The following is a 24,037-nucleotide window of genomic DNA, read 5'->3' as shown; positions in this document are numbered from 1 at the left end:
CTGGATCGATGAGTGGATGGATGAATGGATGAGTGAGTGGATGGGTGAGTGGATGAATGAATAGATGAATGAGTGGGTGACTGAACGAATGAATGAGTGGATGGATGAGTGGATGGATGAATGAATGATTGAATAAATGAATGAATGAATGTATGGATGAATGAGTGGATGAATGAATGGATGAATGAGTGGATGGATGAATGAGTGGATGAATGAGTGGATGAATGAATGGATGAATGAGTGGATGGATGAGTGGATGAATGAATGGATGAATGAGTGGATGGATGAATGAATGAATGAATGAGTGGATGGATGAGTGGATGGATGAGTGGATGAATGAGTGGATGAATGGATTACTGGATAAATGAATGGATGAATGAGTGAATGAATGAATGAATGGATGAATAAATGAAAGCTTTGTTTATATGTGTGCCAATGTGAGGCCAATTGTGTGAGACTGTAATATGTGTATAGATTTGGTGATGAAGTAACAGATATTCTCCCCGACCAATATTTCTCCCCGACAAGGCATGTTTTCACCCCTGTTTGTTTGTCAGTGTGTTTGTCTGTTACCAGGATTACTCAAAAACTAAAGGAGAGATTTGGACCAAACTTGGTGGGTAGATAGCCCATGTCCCAGGGAACAATTGATTAATTTTTGGCACTGATCCGGATCATATTACAGATTCTGGATCTGTATTTTGCGAATCCCTAATCAGTGACAAGGAAATCCTAACCCATTATGAAGAGTGGTTTGGAAATTACTTTTGTCGGAGAGATGTGCTCCACTGAGTGCCCCTCCAGTTGGTGATAAAGGAACAGGCTACTTGAGTACCCACTGACGCTACGTGAATTATGGAAGGAACAATATGGAACTTCACTGTTACTTACGTTACTCTCTCTCTCTCCCTCTCTCTCTCTCTCTCTCTCTCTCTCTCTCTCTCTCACACACACACACACACACACACACACACACACACACACCACAACCCCAGAACAGTCAGTTGAGGTCACATAAATGAAATATAATGCGTTACCATCCTGAAGGGGTTAACGATAAGGACACCAAGCAAGCCTCACTATGGATAAGACGTCAGTAAGAAGCACATCACTTCCTTAGATAAGAGATAAGACCAACATATGTGGTGCTAGTCACGAAGAAGTGCATTAGGACTATACTCTCTTCACTCTGACTAGGAGTAACATTGGCATCCCTCCATCTTGAATACTAAGCTCTGAGATTAACATTTATATGATGCTAGTCACGAAGAAGTGCATTAAAAGGACTATAACTGGCGTACTTCTATCTTGAATTATAAGCTCTGAGATTAACATATATATGATGCTAGTCACGAAGAAGTGCATTAAAAGGACTATAACTGGCATCTCTCCATCTTGATTTGTAAGCTCTGAGATTAACATATATGATGCTAGTCACGAAGAAGTGCTTTGGAACGACCATACTCTCTGCACTCTAACTAGGAGTGAAATTGGCATCCCTCCATCTTGAATTGTAACCTCTGAGATTTACATATATGATGCTAGTCACGAAGAAGTGCATTAAAAGGACTATAATTGGCATACCTCCATCTTGAATTGTAAGCTCTGAGATTAACATATATATGATGCTAGTCACGAAGAAGTGCATAAGGACTACCTTCCTTTTAACTAGGCATAAAACTGGCATCCCTCCATCTTGAATTCTAATCTCTGTTGGTGCTAGTCACGAAGAAGTGCTCTAGTTAGCCATTGTATTACCTTATTGTGTCGTTGAACTACTAGAAAAAAGAATTAAACATCAGGCAAGACCATGGCAAGAGTCTATCTATCTATCTATCTACTGCCAGACGCCTTAATCCGGTAAGGGGTGGCCACAAACAAATCGCCTCCATGTCGCCCTTCCTTTGATATCATTAGTAACCCACTGAGTCTTAGAACTCCCTTTTACTGCTTTACTCTTGCCATTACCACACGATTTTATTTCCCTCGTGATAGACTTCAGCAGGTGAGGGGATGGATACGGACTTTACTGAAGCCTTGAGTGCGAGAGGCCGTTAGTAAAGTGCAATTAGCCTCGGAGATGGAGTACAATAAAGAGGACGTGACGTAATAAAATGGATGGAAAGGTGTGTTAATTTTGACATGCAGGTGAACAAGAAGGTGTAATAGGCATAATAAATTGCTAATGAAAAGGTGTTTAACCCTACCCTATGGACTCATTAGGTACGTGAAGCAAGTACATAGGTCGACTCAAGGACCGTACGTGTTACCTGAGTCTAATTATCCTGTTGCAAAATGAACAGTACTTTATTCAGCCTCTCTCTCTCTCTCTCTCTCTCTCTCTCTCTCTCTCTCTCTCTCACACACACACACACACACACACACACACACACACACACACACACAATGAACAGACTCGCCATAGAGCCTCCAAGACAGGGTACATTGTGGGTTGAAATGAGGTCAAAGATAAACAAAATCGACCCCATATGACCTTGACCTTTGACCCCTTGACCTTGCTGACCTCATCACTCCATCGTCCCTTCATACTGCATCACTGACACAAGTTTGGTCGAAATCGGAAACCATTTACTACGTTGGGTGGTAACCGTATAACCAAATTATGGCGCCTGGTGGTTTAATGGGTAATTAAGGCGCTCCAGTCGGATTGAGCCGGTGAAGGTTTATATCCAAGGGGTGGTTGGGGTTTATTGCTCACGTAATGCCACTCAGGGATAAGTGAGGCTGGTCACCCTCATTTTAAATGTCAGGACCAATTTGACTAGCCTCGGGCTCCTACTCTCCTCACTGGGTAACGTTGGATTGGATAATGATGATGATGATGATGATGATGATGACGATTATTATTATTATTATTATTACTATTATCATTCATTCATTCATCATCCAATCCTACATTGCCCCATGAGAAGCGTAGGAGCCCGGGGCTAGGCAAGTTGGTCCTGGCATTTAAGATGAGAGTGACCAGCCTCACTCATCCCTGAGTGGCATTACGTAAGCAGTAAACCCCAACCACCCCTTGGATATAAACCTTCACCGGCTCAATCCGATTGGAGCGCCTTAATTACCCACTAAACCACCAGGCGCCAAAAGTTGGTTATATGGTTACCACCCAGCGTAGTAAATGATTTCCTAGTGTACAGGAAACCATTTGGCTTGTCACTCAGTGTAGAGTCACCCACAGGCAGAAGGAAGAGGAAAGAATGAAGGAAAGAAAGACAGAAGAGGGAGTGGAAAGTCACCCGTAGGCAAAAGGAAGAGGAAAGAATGAAGGAAAGAAAGACAGAAGGGGATGGAAGGAAAGAAGAATGGAGGAGAGGAAAGGGCAGACACCCGAGAGCAGCACTACATCGAGTGAGTGGATGGTGAGCTTCTTATTATCATCATTATTATTATTATCATTATTATTATTATTATTATTATTATTATCATTATTATTATTATTATTATCATCATTATTATTATTACTACAAAAGGTCTTTTTCATCAATCACACAAAAAACTACAAAAATATCTTGTAACTCCGAATTGAAAGCATGACACTTGTAATTTTAATGTAAAGATTTGAGGCGTGATAAGTACATGTAATAGTCACTGTGAGAGGAGCTTTGTAATCTGTACTACCCCCCTCCCCCACCACCACACCCCTCCCTCCACCACACCCATCCCCTCCCCTCCAATCTCATCCTTTTTTCCTCTTCCCCTCCACTATCATTCTCTCTCCCTCCTCCTCCTTCCTCTTCCACCTTGGCACTCCCCCTGGCACTCCCCAACACCCAGTCAAGGACACAGGCCAATAAAGTCGTCAGTGCCAACCTCTCGTGTCGTGTCAGTGCCTCTCTCACTCCCGCAGCGACAGTGCCCACCTCCCCCTCTGGCTCTCAGCGCAAGTACAACCTCGAGCAGTACTAACAGGGCGTAAGTACAACCTCTAGCAGTCCTAACAGGGCGTAAGTACAACCTCTAGCAGTACTAACAGGGCTACTTACAGACCCACATCACCGTTAGTATGAATGTCACCTGCTACTGACATGATGTGCGTGTAACTTGTAATCTGATACAATGTTATGACCGCTCGTGACTGCTGAACCACCATGACTCAGCGACACCATTTATGCCTCCTTCATCATGACTACAGCATCGTCTTAAGCCCCAGCCCCCCTACATGGAGGGAAGGGGCTCAGAAACACCAACAGGAAAGCACAAAGGTGGAACTATCAACACAGCGATCAGAAATTACAGAACGCACATCCATCGACTCAACACAGAACTGAAATTCTTGGGTCTATTTCGTGAGAGAAGCGAGCCACACCAGACTGCGCTGCTGCGAGATGGAACCACTTAAAAAAAAAAGAAAGACGCCTTCATTCTGTAAGGGGCGGCCACAAACAAATCGCCTCCATATCGACCTGTCCTCCGCCATTTCATCGCCCTGCTCCCAGCTCACACACACCCCTCTCTTGTATATCTCTCCATTCCATCCCTCCATCTCATCCTTGGCCTCCCCTTCCCTCTCCTCCCATCCACCTCACTCCCATACACTCTCCTCGTTAGTCTCTCGCTCTCCATCCTCTCCACTCCATCCCTCCATCTCAGCCTTAACCTCCCCATTCCTCTCCCCTCATCCACCTCACTCACATACACTCTCCTCGTCAGTCTCTCCCTCTCACACTCATTCAGCTATCAATATTGGGAGACAGGAACTAGAAGGGAGAGTCGTGTCACCAATAAGCGCTGTTTTTTCTAATAATAATCATGTGTTTTATCAATTCCAAACACTCTTGATCAAGCGTATTCCACTGTTACCCTGTCCTCTGAAGCATGCCAAAGATCAAAGATGAATTGGACGTGACAACCCATGTATAGGAAACTGCTGTGTATCTTTATGACATTCACCTTTAGATTCTTCAGCTAGTGGCATGTAAATTCAGTGGCTGTGTGTGTGTGTGTGTGTGTGTGTGTGTGTGTATGTATATGTATGTGTGTGTATATGTATATGTATGTATATACTGTAGATAGATAGATAGATGTATATGTGTGTGTGTGTGTGTGTGTGTGTGTGTGTGTATGTATATGTATGTGTGTGTATATGTATATGTATGTATATACTGTAGATAGATAGATAGATGTATATATGTGTGTGTTTTTGTGTATGTGTAAATGTGTGTGTGTGTGTGTGTGTGTGTGTGTGTGTGTTCTTACCTAATTGTATCTTTACAGGAATGAGTCAAGCTCGTACTGTCCCGTGTCTTAAACCATATTTATCGTACATATCCTTAAATTTGTGAATTGTTTTGGCACACACTATTTCATTCGGTAGTGCATTCCACTGATCAATTGCTCTGTTTGGGAAACTGAATTTCCTCACGTCTTTATCACTTCTCTTCTTATGCAGTTTTTGCAGTGTCCTCTTGCTGATGCATCCCCATAGGTTATATATTCATTTATGTCTATTTTCTCCTTCCCTGATATGCATTTATATAGCATTATCATGTCACCTCTTTTCCTTCTCTCCTGTAGTGTTGGTAGATTCAGTTTATTTATTCTTCCTTCATAGCTTAGATCCCTTAAGCTTGGTATCCATCTTGTACCGGCCCTTTGAACTTTTTCAGTCTTGTCTATGTGTTTTTTGAGATGAGGACTCCAGACTACTGATGCATACTCCAGGGTTCGTCTAATGAATGATGTTATTATCTTTCCTAGCATGTCTTCATGTATATATGTGAATGCTATTCTCATATTTGCAAGCAGTGTATACATGCTCCGTACCTTCTCACTGATGTGGTCAGCCGGAGATAGTCTGTTATTGATAATCACAGCAAGGTCCTTCTCTCTTTCTGATGTGTGTAGGGTTTTATTTCCTAACGTATAATCCCAATCAGGTCTTTTTCCACTTTTACCAAACTTGATTACATGACACTTGTCCACATTGAATTCCATTTGCCATGTATGACTCCATTCATGAAGTTTATTTAATTCTTCTTGTAGCTCTTTACAAGAGTCTGTGTTAGTAATTCTCCTTTGTATTTTTGCATCATCTGCAAATATATTTAGATAGGTTTCATTTCCAGTGTTACTGTTTATATCATTTATATACACTAAAAACATGATTGGTGCCAGCACTGAGCCCTGTGGTTCTCCACTAGTCACTTCTTTCCATGATGAGTAGTTTCCTCTTAGTACTGTTCTCATTTCTCTTTTTATGAGAAAATCTTGCATCCAACAAAACAGTTTGCCTCGAATTCCTCCTTGATGGTACAGTTTCCATAAAAGTCTTTGGTGTGGTACTGTGTCAAATGCTTTCTTGAAATCTAAATAGATACTGTCCACCCATCCGTCTCTTTCCTGTATTGTGTCTGTTACTCTGTAATAGTAGCTCAACAGATTAGTAACACATGATTTTCCTTTTCTGAAACCAAACTGTCTTTCTGTTATCATATTGTGTTCTTCTAGATGATTTACCCAAGCTTTTCTTATAAGCTTTTCTAATACCTTGCTTACAACACTGGTCAGTGATACTGGTCGGTAGTTGAGTGGATTTTGTCTATTCCCTTTCTTGAATAAGGGGACAATATTTGCTTTCTTCCAAATATCAGGTAGTTTACCTTGAGTCAAGGATTTCTTAAAGATTAAAAATAATGGTTTACTCCTTTGCACATTCTCGTAGCACCCAACATGAAATTTCATCAGAACCATTTGCTTTTCCTCTGTCTAATTTACTTAACTCCTCCTGTATTACTTTTTCTGATATTTGTATATCTGGTAGTATGTGTGGACATGCATGTTCCACATAGTTCCTCTCAAAATTTTTTTCTTCTGTAAAAACTGATTGGAAATACTTATTTAGTGCTTCACAAATATCTTTCTCTTGTGTATAGGTGATTCCCTCGTCCGTAATGGATTGTATTATATCTTTTACTTTGGTTTTGCTTCTGATGTAGCTGTAAAATAGCTTCGGTTGATCACTACTTTTATTTGTTATATACTGCTCAAACTGTTTTTGGGCTTCCCTCCTTATTCTTGTATAATCGTTTCTTGCCTGTTTGTAATTATTATATGCCCTTTCACTTTTGTGGCTTCTGTATCTACTCTACAACAAATCTCTTCTTTTGATTTTTTACATTCTGTATTGAACCATTTCTGTATTTTCTTATCTGCTTCTTTGTGCTGTGGGATGTACTTCTGGACTCCTATTTCATAAAATTCACAGAATTTTTTATATACAGCATTTAAATCTTGTCCTCTAAGCTCATTTTCCCAATCAACTTCTAAGAAATACTTCTTTAGGTCTTGATAATTTCCCTTATAGGCTCTTTTTCTAACTTTCATTGCTGTTAACTATGTCATATGCTATCCTGAAGTTGCAATTTAGTACTGCATGGCCGTTTTTGCCGAGTGGAGGTTGATATGTTAAACTGTCAGTATCATTTTCTTGCCTAGTAAATAAGAAAATGTGTTCTTCTCTTCTGATCTTCCCTCATTTTTTGTTTTTGTTTCCTCCCTCTTCTCTTTCAGTAATTCCAGTTCCTCTTGTGTTAGGCATCTTTTTATCCATACATTTTTGAATTCCTCTTTTTCCATAAGATTCTTTGCATTTTTTAGTATCTCCTCCACAGTGTTTACACTCTGGAAAGTTACCTTTAGAGGTCTTGTCTTGCTTTTCTCGTATTTCCCTAACCTTTTGTGTTCCTCTATGTCTTTACTACAGATTTCCTCTGATACTTCTTTCAGTAAGCTCATTACATTTGCCATCTCGTTTTTGTCTCTTGTAATCTTGTTTTTTTACTTCTTCCTCTTCTATACCAGTGATTACTATAGATTTCTTGATATCTACTGAATATCTGACTAACTTTGGATTGTTTTGGATTATTCTTTTCACCTCCTGTTTATTGCTTTTTTTCCTCCACCCTTGTTTCTAAGTCTTTCTTTACTTTCACCATTTCAGCATACGTGGTTTCCACATCATTTTTGTAGCTTTGCACAGCTTCATTCACCTGTCTTATCTTCTCCTCAATATCACTGCTCTGGTCTATCAGACTGCTTCCTTGCCTAATTGTCTCTGTATCATTTTTGAACTCTTCCATAATACTCTCGTGGTTGACTACTGTACTTGCCATTTCACTCATTTTCCTCCTAAGTGTGCTCACTTCCACTATTAGTTCACTGATGGTTGTGTCTTTCTTGTTGACCTCCCTTCCTAGTTTTCTTATTTCTTCCTTTTGCAAGTGCATCTACTTCTTTATTTCATCAATTTCATTCTGGAAAGCCATCTCTAGTTTGTGTACATGCTCAACCAGTCTATTGTGAGTCTCCACTTCAACCAGTTCTTGGTAGAAATCATCATCCTGCTTTCTACCTTTATCCCTTTTCTTTTCCAAATATGCTTTACTAAAGTATGTGGCCATTTTCCAATACTAAAAGCACAGAGTACTTACATTCCCTGGGGCAGTTGTAGCCTAAACAAACATCAGCTGACTGAGCGCATTCTTTCGCTACTCGGTTCTCTTTTCTGTTTGAACAAGTCTTGTTTAAACTTTTTCATATTCTTTTTTTAATAATGAAAAATCATTTAGTCTAACCTGGTACAGAGCTTGACTCATATAAAGATACTAATTTAGGTAATGCCACTGGCCGTGCTGGCTCGGTATGGAGCGCTGTCGGCCCACGTCTGCACTCCTTGGTGTCTCCTGTGTGTGTGTGTGTCTCTGTGTGTGTGTCAGAAACTTCACGTATTCCACAGCCATTTAATTCACTCCTTCTTCTTCTTCCTCAGGTAAAAGGATCAGGATGTTGGTGACGTGGATGTTGCTGGTGACGGTGGTGGTGACGCTGTGGTTATACTCAAAATGGCGTCACAGCTACTGGGCAAGGAGAGGCGTCCCATCCCCCCCCGCCGTCCCCCTCCTCGGCCACCTCCACCAGACCATGTCACCCTTCAATAAACGCTGGCTCGTCCTTGATAAAGTGAGAGAGATATTTTGATTCCTACAAACACTTGATAGCTGTCCAGTGTGTGTGTGTGTGTGTGTGTGTGTGTGTGTGTGTGTGTGTGAGATTTTAACTTCTACAAACACTTGATTTCTCTCCCAATATGTGTGTGTGTGTGTGTGTGTGTGTGTGTGTGATTATTATAAACTCAAACTGTGTATCATTAACAGTACCGGTACTGAGTTAACCTGCACACCATCATGTCCATACAAGCTTTCTTTTTCTCCACACACACACACACACACACACACACACACACACTCACAAGGAGGACCTAAAGGACTGGCCAATATTACAACCTTTCTATTATAAAGTAAAGACAGTCATAAGTCAATGTTAAGAGACAGATTGACAAATGAGGAAGTGAAGGATCGTTGTGGTGTGGATGTGGATGTAATAGGAAGCGTTAGGAGAAACACACTGAGGTGGTTTGGCCATGTGGAGAGGATGGAGAGCGAGAGACTGACAAGGAGAGTGTATGTAAGTGAGGTGCATGTGGAGTTACATGGAGAGACAGACTGACAAATGAGGAAGTGAAGGAGCGTTGTGGTGTGGATGTGGATGTGATAGGAAACGTTAGGAGAAACACACTGAGGTGCTTTGGCCATGTGAAGAGGATGGAAAGCGAGAGACTGACGTGGAGAGTGTATGTGAGTGAGGTGGAGGGGGGGGCAGAGGGAGGGGGAGGCCAGGGATGAGATGTAGGGATGGAATGGAGAGGTATATGAGAGAAGGGGTGTGCGAGCTGGGAGCAGGGCAGTGAAATGACGAGGGACAGGGCGACATGGAGGCGATTTGATTGTGGCCACTCCTTACGCGATTAAGGTGTCTGGCAATAGATAGATAGATAGAAGAATGATGACTGAATCCATTACTTTGTGTTTCGTTGAGCTGACATGTTTCCCTGCTATCATCATATATTTCTTTCACTGCACATATCTGAACCACCAAACGTCCTAGATTTACCAGCTAGCTACCTCTTTCATAGTACATACCAGCTGGCTACCTCTTTCACAGTACATACCAGCTGGCTACCTCTCTCACAGTACATACCAGCTGGCTACCTCTTTCACAGTACATACCAGCTGGCTACCTCTTTCACAGTACATACCAGCTGGCCACCTCTTTCACAGTACATACCAGCTGGCTACCTCTTTCACAGTACACACCAGCTGGCTACCTCTTTCACAGTACATACCAGCTGGCTACCTCTTTCACAGTGCACACCAGCTAGCTACCTCTTCCACAGCACTTAGAATCACCAAACTTCCTTGATTTCCCAGCTGTCTACCACTTTAGAGTTGAGAAAAGTGTGTAAGACAAGGTTTGCAAAATCTATGTAGGGTTCACTTATTCCATAATATCTCTTCTGTATCCTGTCTGCTCCCACTGACAGCACCTCTCTCCTGTCAAGTTCTTTCAGTACAATCTTTTTACCTATAACTACCACCAAATGCATATTCTATCGTGCCTATGTTAAGAATTTGCTTACAAGTGATAATCAGCTGCAGGAAAAGATCTTAGCTTCATGAGAAACAGTTAGTCTTAACACAGGTAACTCTACGCTGTTGCAACCCTCCATCTGACAAAACACATACTCCCCCCACTTCCCTGCACACCTAACCAAGCACATAATGCCCCCCCCCACTCTTATCATTCAAAGGTGGACGTAGGGAGAATGCCTTGAGGACACATAATCTGGGCCCTTCAGATTCCTTGTGCAGGTAGCATTGAAATCTCTAGAATTTTTTTTTTTTTAATTATTTTTTTAAAAAACCCGCTTAGGACACAGCAATCTACCCATCAAAAGGCACCAGTTCACTATAAGACACATAACTATGTAAAATTTCATGACTCTATACTGAATACTTTCTGAGTTCTGGCCCGGAAACGAAAATTCTACGCCCGGCCAGCCACCCTGCCACCCATGTCTACAGCCGGACACCTACTGATCCCAGTGATAACAACACCTCCTCTGACTCTGTAAGGTGGAGGGTAAAAGGGAAGTTACTTATCACAGCTACTTATTTTCAGAAAGATTGATCAAGATTTTTTTTCCTCATTCCAGGGAAGCTTCTGGTGTATGGGATGTTATATAAATACTTTTGTGTACTTAAGTAACTATCATACTTTACTGGGGCTGAAACTATCACAGTTTACTTCATTTCAGATGTACCACACCTACAAGAACAGTCCCTACTTTGGCCTGTATGAGGGCTTCACTCCCGTGCTGACTGTGTGTGACCCGGATATACTCAAAAACATATACGTAAAAGACTTTGATCATTTCGTGAACAGGCGGCCCTTTGGTTCGAACCAACCCGACAGCTACTCGAGTCAGATGCTGGGAAATAAGAAGGATCAGGAATGGAAGGACTTACGTGCTGTCCTGTCCCCAACATTCACCAGTGGGAAGATGAAAAGGATGTTCCCACTCATGTGCGGACTTGCTGACACATTTGTATCTTCCTGCCTGAAAGATGCACAAAAGAATCCGTCTGTTAACATGAAGGACAAAGCTGGACGGTTCACCATGGATACTATCGCATCTTGTGCTTTTGGTATCGAGTGCAACTCTCTCACACAAGAAAAACCTCTTTTTGCTCAAAAAGCAGAAACCTTTTTGTTGTTAATCCACGAACGATAGTGAGGTTTCTCATGATGATGCAACTCCCGCGACTGTTCAACGCTTTGGGCTTCAAGGAGGACTTAGATGAGATTGAGTTCTTCCGGAGTGTAGCGGAGGAGACCATCAGGGCCCGCCGAGCTGGCAAAAAGAGGGGGGACTTCCTTGACCTTGTACTGGAGGCTCAGGCTGAAGACACTGACACCACCACTGCCTCCCCTAAGCACGGTGATTAACCTTTGCCTTTTATTACTACACTGTCGGTCTTTCTGTTATACCATATCTGTAACAGTTTCATCTGCGGTGCATGCGATGTAATCAGGAGTGCACTAGGACCATGAAAGTGAGGTCCTGGGATTTGGTTCCAGGACCAGTTCTGTGATCTTTGGGCAAGATCTGTTTTATCCTGTCCTATTCCTAATTAATACAGAAATGAGGACCTGGATTGTAGATTTGACGATTGTGTTTCTTAGTCTGAGGAAGACTGGGACTTGATAACTCTGAATACCTCTCTTAATGGCCCTCAAGCAGCCAACAGCTACTAACGGCTGTTGTCTTAAACTGCGGGCAGGCGTTCACCTTGCCCCATCCATATATTTTGGTAATCTTAATGCACGAAAGGGAGAGTGTTCCCCTGCGAAAGAGGGAGGATAATAACAACGTAGTACTGAAATTCGTGGGGAGTCTCCTAGCACCCCTTCGCATGCCCCTTCATCATATTATTGTAACCTTGTTCAAAGAAAACTGTAGAATATGAAGGACCATTTGGTGTGTGCGATGAGAATTTTAATTTATTGATAAAAAATCATCGAGTAAAGAAAAAAAATGAGCATTTAATATTTTTGTTGTTGTTGTTTTAAAAGATTTCACCGCTTCTACAGAGATGGTTAATTTACGACGAGACGAAAACAGACATGAGATACTCTGTCTACTTCTATTATACTTTTCAGTATTTCTACCAAGCTGTATTATCAGGTATGGTGCATGATACTTTTGTAATTAGTTTGATTAGTTCACGAAATGGTTCCTACAGTAAAGAATGGCTGAGTACTACCTAAACAGACGAAGCGTGCACAGCCAGTTAGTGTGAATTACAAAGTCTCATGTTTGCGTTCGGTAAACCTTTACAAGTCTGCACTATTTTGTTTTGGCTTGACAATATAGTTTTCTGGTTGTAAAACCTGAAGCTTTATCCCACCAGTGTAATGGTAAGAATGTTATCCCACCGGTATTCACCAGTGTGATGCTAAGAATTTTTATGCCACTGGCTGACACCAGTGTAATGATGATAGGGGGTATGTATTTTCTTACCTGTTGAGGGTATTGATCAACTCACCCATGGATATACAAGTGGTACTCGACTTAGTATAGTGGATGGTAAATATTTATGAAAAGAATGAATTGTGGTAGCGTTTGTAGTTTTTGGCCGAGATTAGATTTTGTCGGTACCCCAGGTGGTTGTCGTTCCCTCAGGGAAGGAATCGAATTGGAAGGGGAGTGAATTTGGCTTGAGGACATAATTTCCTTGATTAGATATACTAATAAAGAAAAGAAAATGATATATACTTTACTCTACTTTAATAATTCTGTTAATTTCCACAAAACATTTTTTGTTACATGACCCTTTTTAGTATGAGAGAAGATTGTAAAGGTTACTAAGGCTTTTGGGTGATCATTCCTCTAACATTATTACCAGACGAAACAATTTGATACACGCGAGGTATGGAGTCGTTGTACTTTACTTTCTTTTTTGGCCGTTACTCTTGGGCTCAACAATGGCCTCAAGACAGGGACACTTTTTTTACAGGCATGAATTGTCTGTTCGGGCTGGCATAGCCTCGAACCGATAAGAATGATTATTTGTGTTCATCTTTCACCCATATAAGGTATTCTCCTCATATAATTTTCTCGGTTCCCACATCAAGTCAGTATTATTTACAGTTCATCATCAACAATGTTATATAGTCACTAGAAATACATAACCTCTCGGGCTTGTCTAGCCTCGAGGAATAATTAAAAAAAAAAAGAAATACAATCACCAGGAACACCCAATCACTCGGGCTTGTTTAGCCTCGAGGTACAACTCAAATATCACATTATTGCTCACAATCACCAAGTTCCCGTCCACGCTCCTGATTATTTTTTCTACTAAATTAATTTTTAAAGAAAGAGAACAGTTAATGAATTTGAATTTTTTTCCTTTCCATTACAGATCATATCACTTATATATTTCTATTCCTTATCTACAAAAAAAGAAGTTCACTTGATAGGATCATTAATAACATATCAACTACTTTCGGTTTGTAAAATAACTCGTGGGTAGTGTAAATGTGTAAGTCTACGGGCAACACCACTAGGAGGCCTCGTGCACACTTTGACGTCGCCGCCAGTGTCTGGGGACTAAACGAACGTCTGTTATACACGATGTCTGAGCAGCGAGTCACTCTACGTTAAACTCTCAACAATATTACTTCACATAGTCCATAATAAGTAAGGATTAAACAAAGAAAAAGAGGGGGAGGAAGAAGAAATGTGGACGACTCACCTAAACGAACGTCTGTTACACACGATGTCTGGGCAGCAAGTGGGGCCTGTCGGGCACCAAAGGACGCCACTGCTAGCTCAAATGAGATTGTGTTTTTGTGATATGGTGGGTTTTAATTCTCTTTACTATTTATTTAGCAGTGTACCCATGGCGCCAGGTCTTTTGATTGAATTGGGGAAAATTTGGGATTTATTCCTTACTTAATTTAGATACTGATTCTATTACTATTTCAGTTTGAATCTGAAAGCAGCTCATGCCATCTAGTGACGGCCAAGATAAACGGGACTTTAAATCCTCACAAATGACATTATTTAGGCCTTTTGGACTGCTAATCTTACATACTTGTGTTCTAGCAGCTTCATTAGCAAACATTTCACAACTAGGTTACGGAAAGAATTGTATATTCATCATTACTCTGTTTAAGGTTTAAACTCGGCGCCCAACAACGACAAGAAAAGTTGCGCGGATCTGTTATTCATTACTCGGCCAGATGGGGAATTCCCATAGCTCAACATCGACAATTACATCACCCACTGCATAAATACAGAGATACATACATGTAAAAATAGTTAAGCCTACATTAATCATTAACATATGAATTACTACTTAGGGTAGGAACTTATAAACTAATATTCAGGTTACACCCTATCTAACTTAAAAAAATACAGGATTACTAAACACATACATGAATATCAAATGTGTGGCACTACATGGTTATCTGGTTATAACTCATATTCGTAAACAATAAACACTGAATTAGTCAGGTCAGCCTCAGCGACCATCAGCCAGCATCACCACCAGAAACACAGCAGTCAAAACAATAAGTTTTGTATGTGATTAGTACCTCATTAGCAGCAAATTAGCCCAAATAAACCCTGCAAGCCAGTTCACCTTCATTTTCTCACTTGATATCAGTTCATACCAAGCCAGTTCAATGTCAGGTCGTGCGTGTGAGGTCATGTGAGGTCAAGTACTGTTATATTTCTTTACGCAAAGGCAGGTGAGTTTGGGACTATCTGAACCACACTGGATGTGAAAAGGTTCTGATCACGTTCACTTCAGCATTTTAGGTTCATTTAGGTTATGATCACGTTCACTTCAGCAATTTTGGGTTCATTTAAGGTGGTCTGGGGTAAGTTTGGTCAGTTCATATCCACCTACAAGTCTATCCAGATCAGATTAGGTTCAGTTAAATATCTTCACAGGTGTACAGTCTGTTTAAGCATAGGTGGGTAAGAAAGGCGTGTGTAAGTGTGAGAGGAATGTGCAAGTATTGTGTATTGGGAGGTGTAAGTGTACTGAAAAGTGGTAACACTGAGAGATATACCAGAAAAAATACCAGTTAAACTATTTTGATCTTAGGATTTTCCGAAAGTCAGTTTGGGGATAAATTTTAGCAAGATTCCGAAATAATGCTTTGCTAAATTTCATCCCTCAGACTGGCTTTAGGATTATGTAAATTAATTGATTCAAAATTGGAATATATTTTGATCTCGCCTACTGTCAGTCCTCACCGACAAAGTGCTGGTGGCGCAGTGCATCCTGTAAATTTTATCCCTCAAGATTGATTTTAAGACTATATTAAGTAATTCATTCAAAATGTGATTATTTTTGGATTATATTAAGTAATTCACTCCAAATTGGGTTATATTTTGATCTCGTCCACCGCCAGTCCTCAACGACAAAGTGCTGGTGGCGCAGTGCATCCTGTTCCTGGTGGCTGGCTACGACACCACCGCTTCCGCTGTGTCCTTCTGCTCACACCTCCTTGCCAAGAACCCCGAGCCCCAGCAGCGCCTTCGTCAGGAACTTGAGCAGCTGGTGAAGGAGGAAGGCGAGCTGACCTACCAGGGGGTCATGGAGGCCAAGTTCCTCGAGGCCTGTGTTATGGGTGTGTATTACAACTGTTCTTACCTAATTGTTCTTACCTAATTGTATCTTTACAGGAATGAGTCAAGCTCGTACTGTCCCGTGTCTTAGATCATATTTATTGTACATATCCTTAAATTTGTGAATTGTTTTGGCACACACTATTTCATTCGGTAGTGCATTCCATTGATCAATTGCTCTGTTTGGGAAACTGAATTTCCTTACGTCTTTATCACCTCTCTTCTTATGCAGTTTTTTGCAGTGTCCTCTTGCTGATGCTTCTCCATATGTTAAGTAATCATTTATGTCTATTTTCTCCTTTCCTGATATGCACTTATATAGCATTATCATGTCACCTCTTTTCCTTCTCTCCTGTAGTGTTGGTAGATTCAGTTTATTTAGTCTTTCTTCGTAGCTTAGGTCCCTTAAGCTTGGTATCCATCTTGTAGCGGCCCTTTGAACTTTTTCAATCTTGTCTATATGCTTTTTGAGATGAGGACCCCAGACTATTGATGCATATTCCAGGGTTGATCTAATGAATGATGTTATTATCCTTCTTAGCATGTCTTCATTTATGTATGTGAATGCTATTCTCATATTTGCAAGCAGTGTATACATGTTCCGTACCTTCTCGCTGATGTGGTCAGCCGGAGATAGTCTGTTATTGATAATCACACCTAGGTCTTTCTTTCTGATGTGTATAGGGTTTTATTTCCTAACGTATAATCCCAATCAGGTCTTTTTCCACTTTTACCAAACTTGATTACATGACACTTGTCGACATTGAATTCCATTTGCCATGTACTACTCCATTCATGAAGTTTATTTAATTCTTCTTGTAGCTCTTTACAAGAGTCTGTGTTAGTAATTCTCCTTTGTATTTTTGCATCACCTGCAAACATATTCAGATAACTCTCATTTCCAGTGTTACTGTTTATATCATTTATGTACACTAAAAACATGATTGGTGCCAGCACGGAGCCCTGTGGTACTCCACTAGTCACTTCTTTCTATGATGAGTAGTTTCCTCTTAGTACTGTCCTCATTTCTCTTTTTATGAGAAAGTCTTGCATCCACCAAAACAGTTTGCCTCGAATTCCTCCTTGATGGTACACCTTCCATAAAAGTCTTTGGTGTGGTACTGTGTCAAAAGCTTTCTTCAAATCTAAATAGATACTGTCCACCCATCCTTCCCTTTCCTGTATTGTGTTTGTTACTCTGTCATAGTAGCTCAACAGATTAGTAACACATGATTTTCCTTTTCTGAAACCAAACTGTCTTTCTGTTATCATATTGTGTTCTTCTAGATGATTTACCCAAGCTTTTCTTATAAGTTTTTCTAATACCTTGCTTACAACACTGGTCAGTGATACTGGTCGGTAGTTGAGAGGATTTTGTCTATTTCCTTTCTTGAATAAGGGGACTATATTTGTTTTTTTCCAAATATCAGGTAGTTTCCCTTGACTCAAGGATTTCTTGAAAATTAAAAATAATGGTTTACTTAACTCCTTTGCACATTCTCGTAGCACCCAACATGAAATTTCGTCAGGACCACTTGCTTTTCCTCTGTCTAATCTACTTAACTCCTCTTGTATTACTTTTTCTGCTATTTGTATATCTGGTAGTATGTGTGGACATGCTTGTTCCACATAGTTCCTCTCAAAATTTTTTTCTTCTGTAAAAACTAATTGGAAATTCTTATTTAGTGCTTCACAAATATCTTTCTCTTGTGTATATGTGATTCCCTCGTCCGTAATGGATTGTATTATATCTTTTACTTTGGTTTTGCTTCTGATATAGCTGTAAAACAGCTTTGGTTGATCACTACTTTTATTTATTATATCCTCCTCAAACTGTGTGTGTGTGTGTGTGTGTGTGTGTGTGTGTGTGTGTGTGTGTGTGTGTGTGTGTGTGTGTGTGAAATCTACGCCTGTCTGGAGTGAAGAGGGCAACGTTTGATGTGGTTGGCGAGGCAGTCATTCAGTTTTATCTAAATCAAAATCCCAGGGAGTATAGATAATACTGGAGCTGGCTTGTTGACTGCTGAGATAGATAGATAGATAGATAGACAGATATATAGATAAAATAAATAGACAGATAGATAAATAGATAAAAAGACAGATAGATAGATAGGTAGACAGTATACCAAGGCATTCATGGTAATTACATTGGTTTTCCTTTTCCCTTTACAGAGGCTCTGAGGCTCTACCCCCCAGCGCTGTTTGTAGACCGGCTGTGTACTAAAGATTACAGGTGAGCACAGGTGTACATGGTGAACAGAAGGTGTACATGGTGAACAAGAGGTGTACATGATGAACAAGAGGTGTACATGATGAACAAGAGGTGTACATGATGAACAAGAGGTGTACATGAAGAGGTGTACATGATGAACAAGAGGTGTACATGAAGAGGTGTACATGATGAACAAGAGGTGTACATGGTGAACAAGAGGTGTACATGGTGAACAAGAGGTGTACGTGATGAACAGAAGGTGCACATGGTGAACAAGAGGTGTACATGGTGAACAAGAGGAGTACATGATGAACAAGAGGTGTACATGGTGAACAAGAGGTGTACATGGCGAACAAAAGGTGTACATGGTGAACAAGAGGTGTACATGGTGAACAAGAAGTGTACATGGTGGACAAGAGGTGTACATGGTGAACAAGAGGTGTACATGGTGAACAACAGGTGTACATGGTGAACAGTGTGTGGGATGAGAACTGTTGAACATTTTAAAACAAAGTGTCTATCTATCTATCTATCTATCTATTGCCAGACGCCTCAATCCCGTTTGGGGTGGCCACAAACAAATCGCCTCCAAGTCGCCCTGTCCCTCGCCATTTCACTACCCTGCTCCCAACTCACACCCCCCTCTCTAATATACCTCTCCACCCCATCCCTCCATCTCATCCTCGGCCTCCCCCTCCCTCTTCCCCCCTCCACCTCACTCACATACACTCTCTTCGTCAGTCTTTCACCCTCCATCCTCTCCACATGGCCAAACCACCTCAGTGTGTTCCTCATAACGCTCCCTATCACATCCACATCAACACCACAACGCTCCTTTATATCCTCATTCGTCAGCCTATCTCTCCATGTGACTCCACAGGCTCCTCTTAAATAACTCATTTCCACTGCTCTCACTCTTGACTTGTGTCCTTCCTACAACGTCCAAGCTTCACTTCCGTACGTTAGAGTTGGTATCACAATACTGTCATGTAGTAACTTTTTCACTTCCATGCTCACTTCCCTGTTTCTTATCACTGCTTTCAATGAACCAGCAACCTTTCTTCCCTGCTGTACCCTTTCAAGCACTTCACCCTCCAAACCTCCATCCTTACTCATCACACTACCCAAGTACTTAAACGTACTCACATTTTCCAATTCCTCACCATCCAACCTCGCTGTACATTCACTGACTTCACCTCTCTCAAAGACCATCACTTTACTCTTCCCTACATTCACCTTCAGATTCCGTTTCTTACACACTCTCCCAAACTCATCCACCAAGCCTTGCAGCTCCCCTTCGTCTTCACTCAACAACACAGTATCATCTGCAAACAACAGTACAGGGAGTTTCCAAACACTATCCTCTCTCACCACGGCCACTCCAACATCCACTACCCTACCTTGTACCTCTTTTATTACCCCATCCATGTACAGATTGAACAACCATGGAGACATGACACGTCCCTGTTTCAACCCAACTTTCAAAGAGAAAAATTCACTTAGTTCACCATCCACACGCACTGCAGCCTTCGCACCATCGTACATACTCTTCACAGCATTCAACAACTTCCCATCTACTCCATATATTCTTAACACTTTCCACAATCCTTGTCTATCCACCCTGTCATATGCTTTCTCCAAATCCATGAAAGCCGCATACAACTTCTTTCCCTTCTCTAGAAACTTTTCCATTAAAGATGTAAGAATGAATATCTGATCTACACAACCTCTTCCCTTCCTAAAGCCTCCCTGTTCTTCTCCAACTAATTTCTCTGTTCTTTCTCTAACTCTGTCAATAAGTATCCTACCATACACTTTTCCTATTATACTAAGAAGACAAATGCCCCTATGATTACCACACACTTCTTTTTCCCCTTTTCCTTTGTACAAGGGAATAATTATACCTGACTTCCAATCCTCCGGGACTCTACCTTCCTCCCAGGCCAATCTGCACATCTTCCACATCCATTCTACTACTATCTCTCCCCAGTGCTTCAGCATTTCACCACACGCTCCATCAATTCCTGGGGCTTTCCCCGATTTAACTTTCTTCATTGCTTCCACAACTTCTATCCTACTGATTTCTTCCTGTCTTCTCACCTCCCTCCTTCTCCCAGCCATTCCCCAGCCACTTATACTCGCATTACTTCCATCCTCTACGTTCAACAATTCCTTAAAGTGTTCTCTCCATCTGCTCACTTTTTCTCCCTTCTCCACTAGTAATCTACCATTTTTATCTTTCACTCCCCTGCTAACTTCACTTCCACCCTGTCTTACTCTTTTCACCTCTTTCCAGAACATTTTCTTATAGTCCCTCCACTTTACACTCAAATTCCTACCAAATTCCTCATCCACTCTCTTCTTACTCTCTCTTACTAATCTTTTCACCTCTCTCTTTCTTTCTACATATAACTCTCTCTTCCGCCTCTCAACTTCTTCCACGCCCCTATTTCTCATCCATTCATTGTATGCTTTCTTCTTTTATGCCACAGCCTGTTTCACCTCTTCAGTCCACCACGCTGTTCCTTGTACCCCCCTCCGTCTTCTCTTCCTTCCACACACCACATCACATGCTGCACATATTTCTTCTGTAAATATGCTATACACACCTTCCACATCTCCCATCTGCTCCAATTCATATTTGCACAATCGTTCCTCCACTTCTCTCTTATACTCTGCCTTTTTCTCATCCTCTTGTAACCTTTCCACTCTCCTTGCAACTACTCCTTCCTCTCGTCTTTCCCATCTTCTATTTCTCCATTCTAATTGGACCTTGATTCTTGCCACCACCAAGTAGTGGTCAGAAAGTCCACTTCCCCAACCTCTATAAATCTTGCATCCATTACACATCTTCGCATCCTTTCATCTACACACACATAATCAATCATTGCCTTCCTTTCATTCAGTTCACCACCCACCCTTCTCATCACTCGCCATGTATACCTGTGGATCATTTTATGCCTGAAGAGGGTATTGGCTACCACCAACCCCCTCCCAGCACAAATGTCCACTAACGCACTCCCATTCTCATCTAACTCAGCAGGCACACCCCACTCACCAACTATTCCATCCACCTTCGCATTCCCAACTTTACCATTCATATCACCAATCAAAAACACTCTCTTATTCCTTCCAAACTTTTCCATGCACACTTCTACATTTGTCCAGAACTCTTCTCTCACTCTTCTAGCACGATCTTGTGTTGGCCCACACACACACACACAATCGCCCACATTTGTATTCCAACTTTCAACTTTACCCACACAATCCTTGACCCAACTGATCCATACTGTCTTATGCTCTTCTTCCATCTTTTACTCACAACTATACATACTCCTTCCTTCGCCCTCTCATTCTCACCTACTCCTGCACATATACCCCATCCATACTCCCATTCTCTCACACTTTCTCCTCTCCATTTTGTTTCAGTTATTCCACATACATCCACTTTCGCACCCTCAAGCACCTGGACAATATCTCTCTCTTTCACCTCATCATTCGCTCCTCTTACATTCCATGTACTCATTACCAAGTCCGTTGTCCGGTCCTTGGTCGTCATCGTTTGGTCAGTCCTTGTCCGAGGCTTCTTGTTTGTTTTTTTAGTTAGTTGTTTTCCGGGGAGGGGCACTAACCCTCCGCCAACCCTTTTAGTCGCCTTTTACGACAAGCAGGGATACTGGGGGAGTATTCTTGAAAAACCCCCCTACCCCCAGGGTAGGACCACTTAGAGATGAACAGATGAACACTTGATGAACACTTGAGGAGAACTTAATGATGAACAGAACTATATGTATGTAAAATTATGGTGTACAGCTGTAGTAGTAGTAGTAGTAGTAGTGGTAGTAATAGTAGTAGTGGTAGTAGTAGTAGTAGTAGTGGTAGTAGTAGTAGTAGTAGTGGTAGTAGTAATAATAGTAGTAGTAGTAGTAGTAGTGGTAGTAGTAGTAGTGGTGGTAGTAGTAGTAGTAGTGGTAGTAGTAATGGTAGTGGTGGTAGTAATAGTAGTGGTAGTAGTAGTAGTAGTGATGGTGGTAGTAGTAGTAATTGTAGTAGTACTAGTAGTAGTAGTAGTTGTAGTAGTGGTGACAGTAGTAGTTGTAGTAGTAGTAGTAGTGGTCGTAGTAGTGGTGGTAGTAAGTAGTGGTAGTGGTGATAGTAGTAGTAGTTGTAGTAGTGGTAGTAGTAGTAGTAGTAGTAGTAGTAGTAGTAGTAGTTGTAGTAGTGGTGCAGTTGGAGTTGTAGTAGTAGTAGTAGTAGTAGTAGTGGTCGTAGTTGTAGTCGTAGTGGTAGTAGTAGTACTAGACAGACAGATAGATAGACAGATAGACATGATAAATAGAGATGTAGATAAAACCTTTCCACTCACCTTTCCTGCAGCATCCCCGGAACTAATTTACACCTGAAGGAAGGGGAGATTGATAGACAGACAGACAGATAGACAGGTGATAGATAGGCGTGTATAAACTGTAGGTAGACAGAAAGATAGATAGATAGACAGATAGACAGGTGATAGATAGGCGTGTATATACTGTAGGTAGACAGAAAGATAGATAGATAGACAGATAGACAGGTGATAGATAGGCGTGTATATACTGCAGGTAGACAGAAAGATAGATAGATAGACAGATAGACAGGTGATAGATAGGCGTGTATATACTGCAGGTAGACAGAAAGATAGATAGACAGACAGATAAACAGGTGATAGATAGGCGTGTATAAACTGTAGGTAGACAGAAAAATAGATAGATAGATAGAGAGATACATAGACAGGTGATAGATAGGCGTGTTTACTGCTGGTAGACCGAAAGATAGATAGATAGATAGACAGATAGACAGGTGTATTCATTTACCTTTCCTGCAGCATTCCAGGCACCAACTTACTCGTTAAGAAGGGTGACCTGGTTCAGTTTCCGATCTGGAGTCTTCAACACGACCCCCGCTACTGGCCTGACCCCGAGCACTTCCGGCCTGACCGCTTCCTGCCCGAGAACAAGGTCAACATCAAGAGTTACACCCACATGCCCTTTGGGATGGGGCCACGGAACTGTCTAGGTGAGGTCATGTGAGGTCAGGTCATGGGGGCAAAGTAGGACATTGGGTCGGAATAGGACATCAGAATAGGACATGGGGTCAGAATAGGACATGGGGTCAGAATAGGACATGGGGCAGAATAGGACATGGGGCAGAATAGGACATGGGGGCAGAATAGGACATGGGGGCAGAATAGGACATGGGGGCAGAATAGGACATGGGGACAGAAGAGGACATGGGGACAGAAGAGGACATGGGGTCAGGTTGGGACATGGGGACAGAATGGGACATGGGGTCAGAATGGGACAAGGGGACAGAAGAGGACATGGGGTCAGATTGGGACATGGGGCAGAATAGGACATGGGGTCAGAATAGGACATGGGGGCAGAATAGGACATGGGGGCAGAATAGGACATGGGGCAGAATAGGTCATGGGGTCAGAATAGGACATGGGGTCAGAATAGGACATGGGGGCAGAATAGGACATGGGGGCAGAATAGAACATGGGGTCAGAATAGGACATGGGGACAGAATAGGACATGGGGACACGGACATGGCTTCCCTGTGTCCTTTTTACTCCAACTTTGCCTCAATGCTATACCCCTTTCACTTCAACTTGACTTAAAATCGCCATCTCTCCATCTTGAATGCTGAGTTGTGGCAAGATATTCTTTTTATCTATCTATCTATTGCCAGACGCCTTACTCCCGTGTGATGTGGCCACA

The 24,037-nt window shown here is 41.6% G+C and overlaps 1 protein-coding gene across 1 annotated transcript in view; it reads left to right on the top strand.

Annotated features, from left to right (window-relative positions):
• Window positions 1-8,808: 8,808 nt before the first annotated feature.
• The window catches only part of LOC145406039 (uncharacterized), a 56,196-nt gene continuing 40,967 nt past the window's right edge, over window positions 8,809-24,037 (top strand). Inside the window, 6 exon segments of the mRNA XM_080277227.1 lie at window positions 8,809-8,985; window positions 11,180-11,633; window positions 11,636-11,863; window positions 15,853-16,071; window positions 18,242-18,302; window positions 23,143-23,333. Of these exon segments, the coding sequence (XP_080133353.1) occupies window positions 8,809-8,985; window positions 11,180-11,633; window positions 11,636-11,863; window positions 15,853-16,071; window positions 18,242-18,302; window positions 23,143-23,333 (1,330 nt within the window).

Source organism: Coenobita brevimanus, chromosome 69, assembly GCF_032717465.1.
Source record: "Coenobita brevimanus isolate Jiangsu-jjx chromosome 69, ASM3271746v2, whole genome shotgun sequence".
In the NCBI taxonomy this organism is placed as follows: domain Eukaryota; kingdom Metazoa; phylum Arthropoda; class Malacostraca; order Decapoda; family Coenobitidae; genus Coenobita; species Coenobita brevimanus.
Note: the sequence above shows the minus strand (reverse complement) of the source record. Positions and strands in the feature narration are given on the sequence as shown.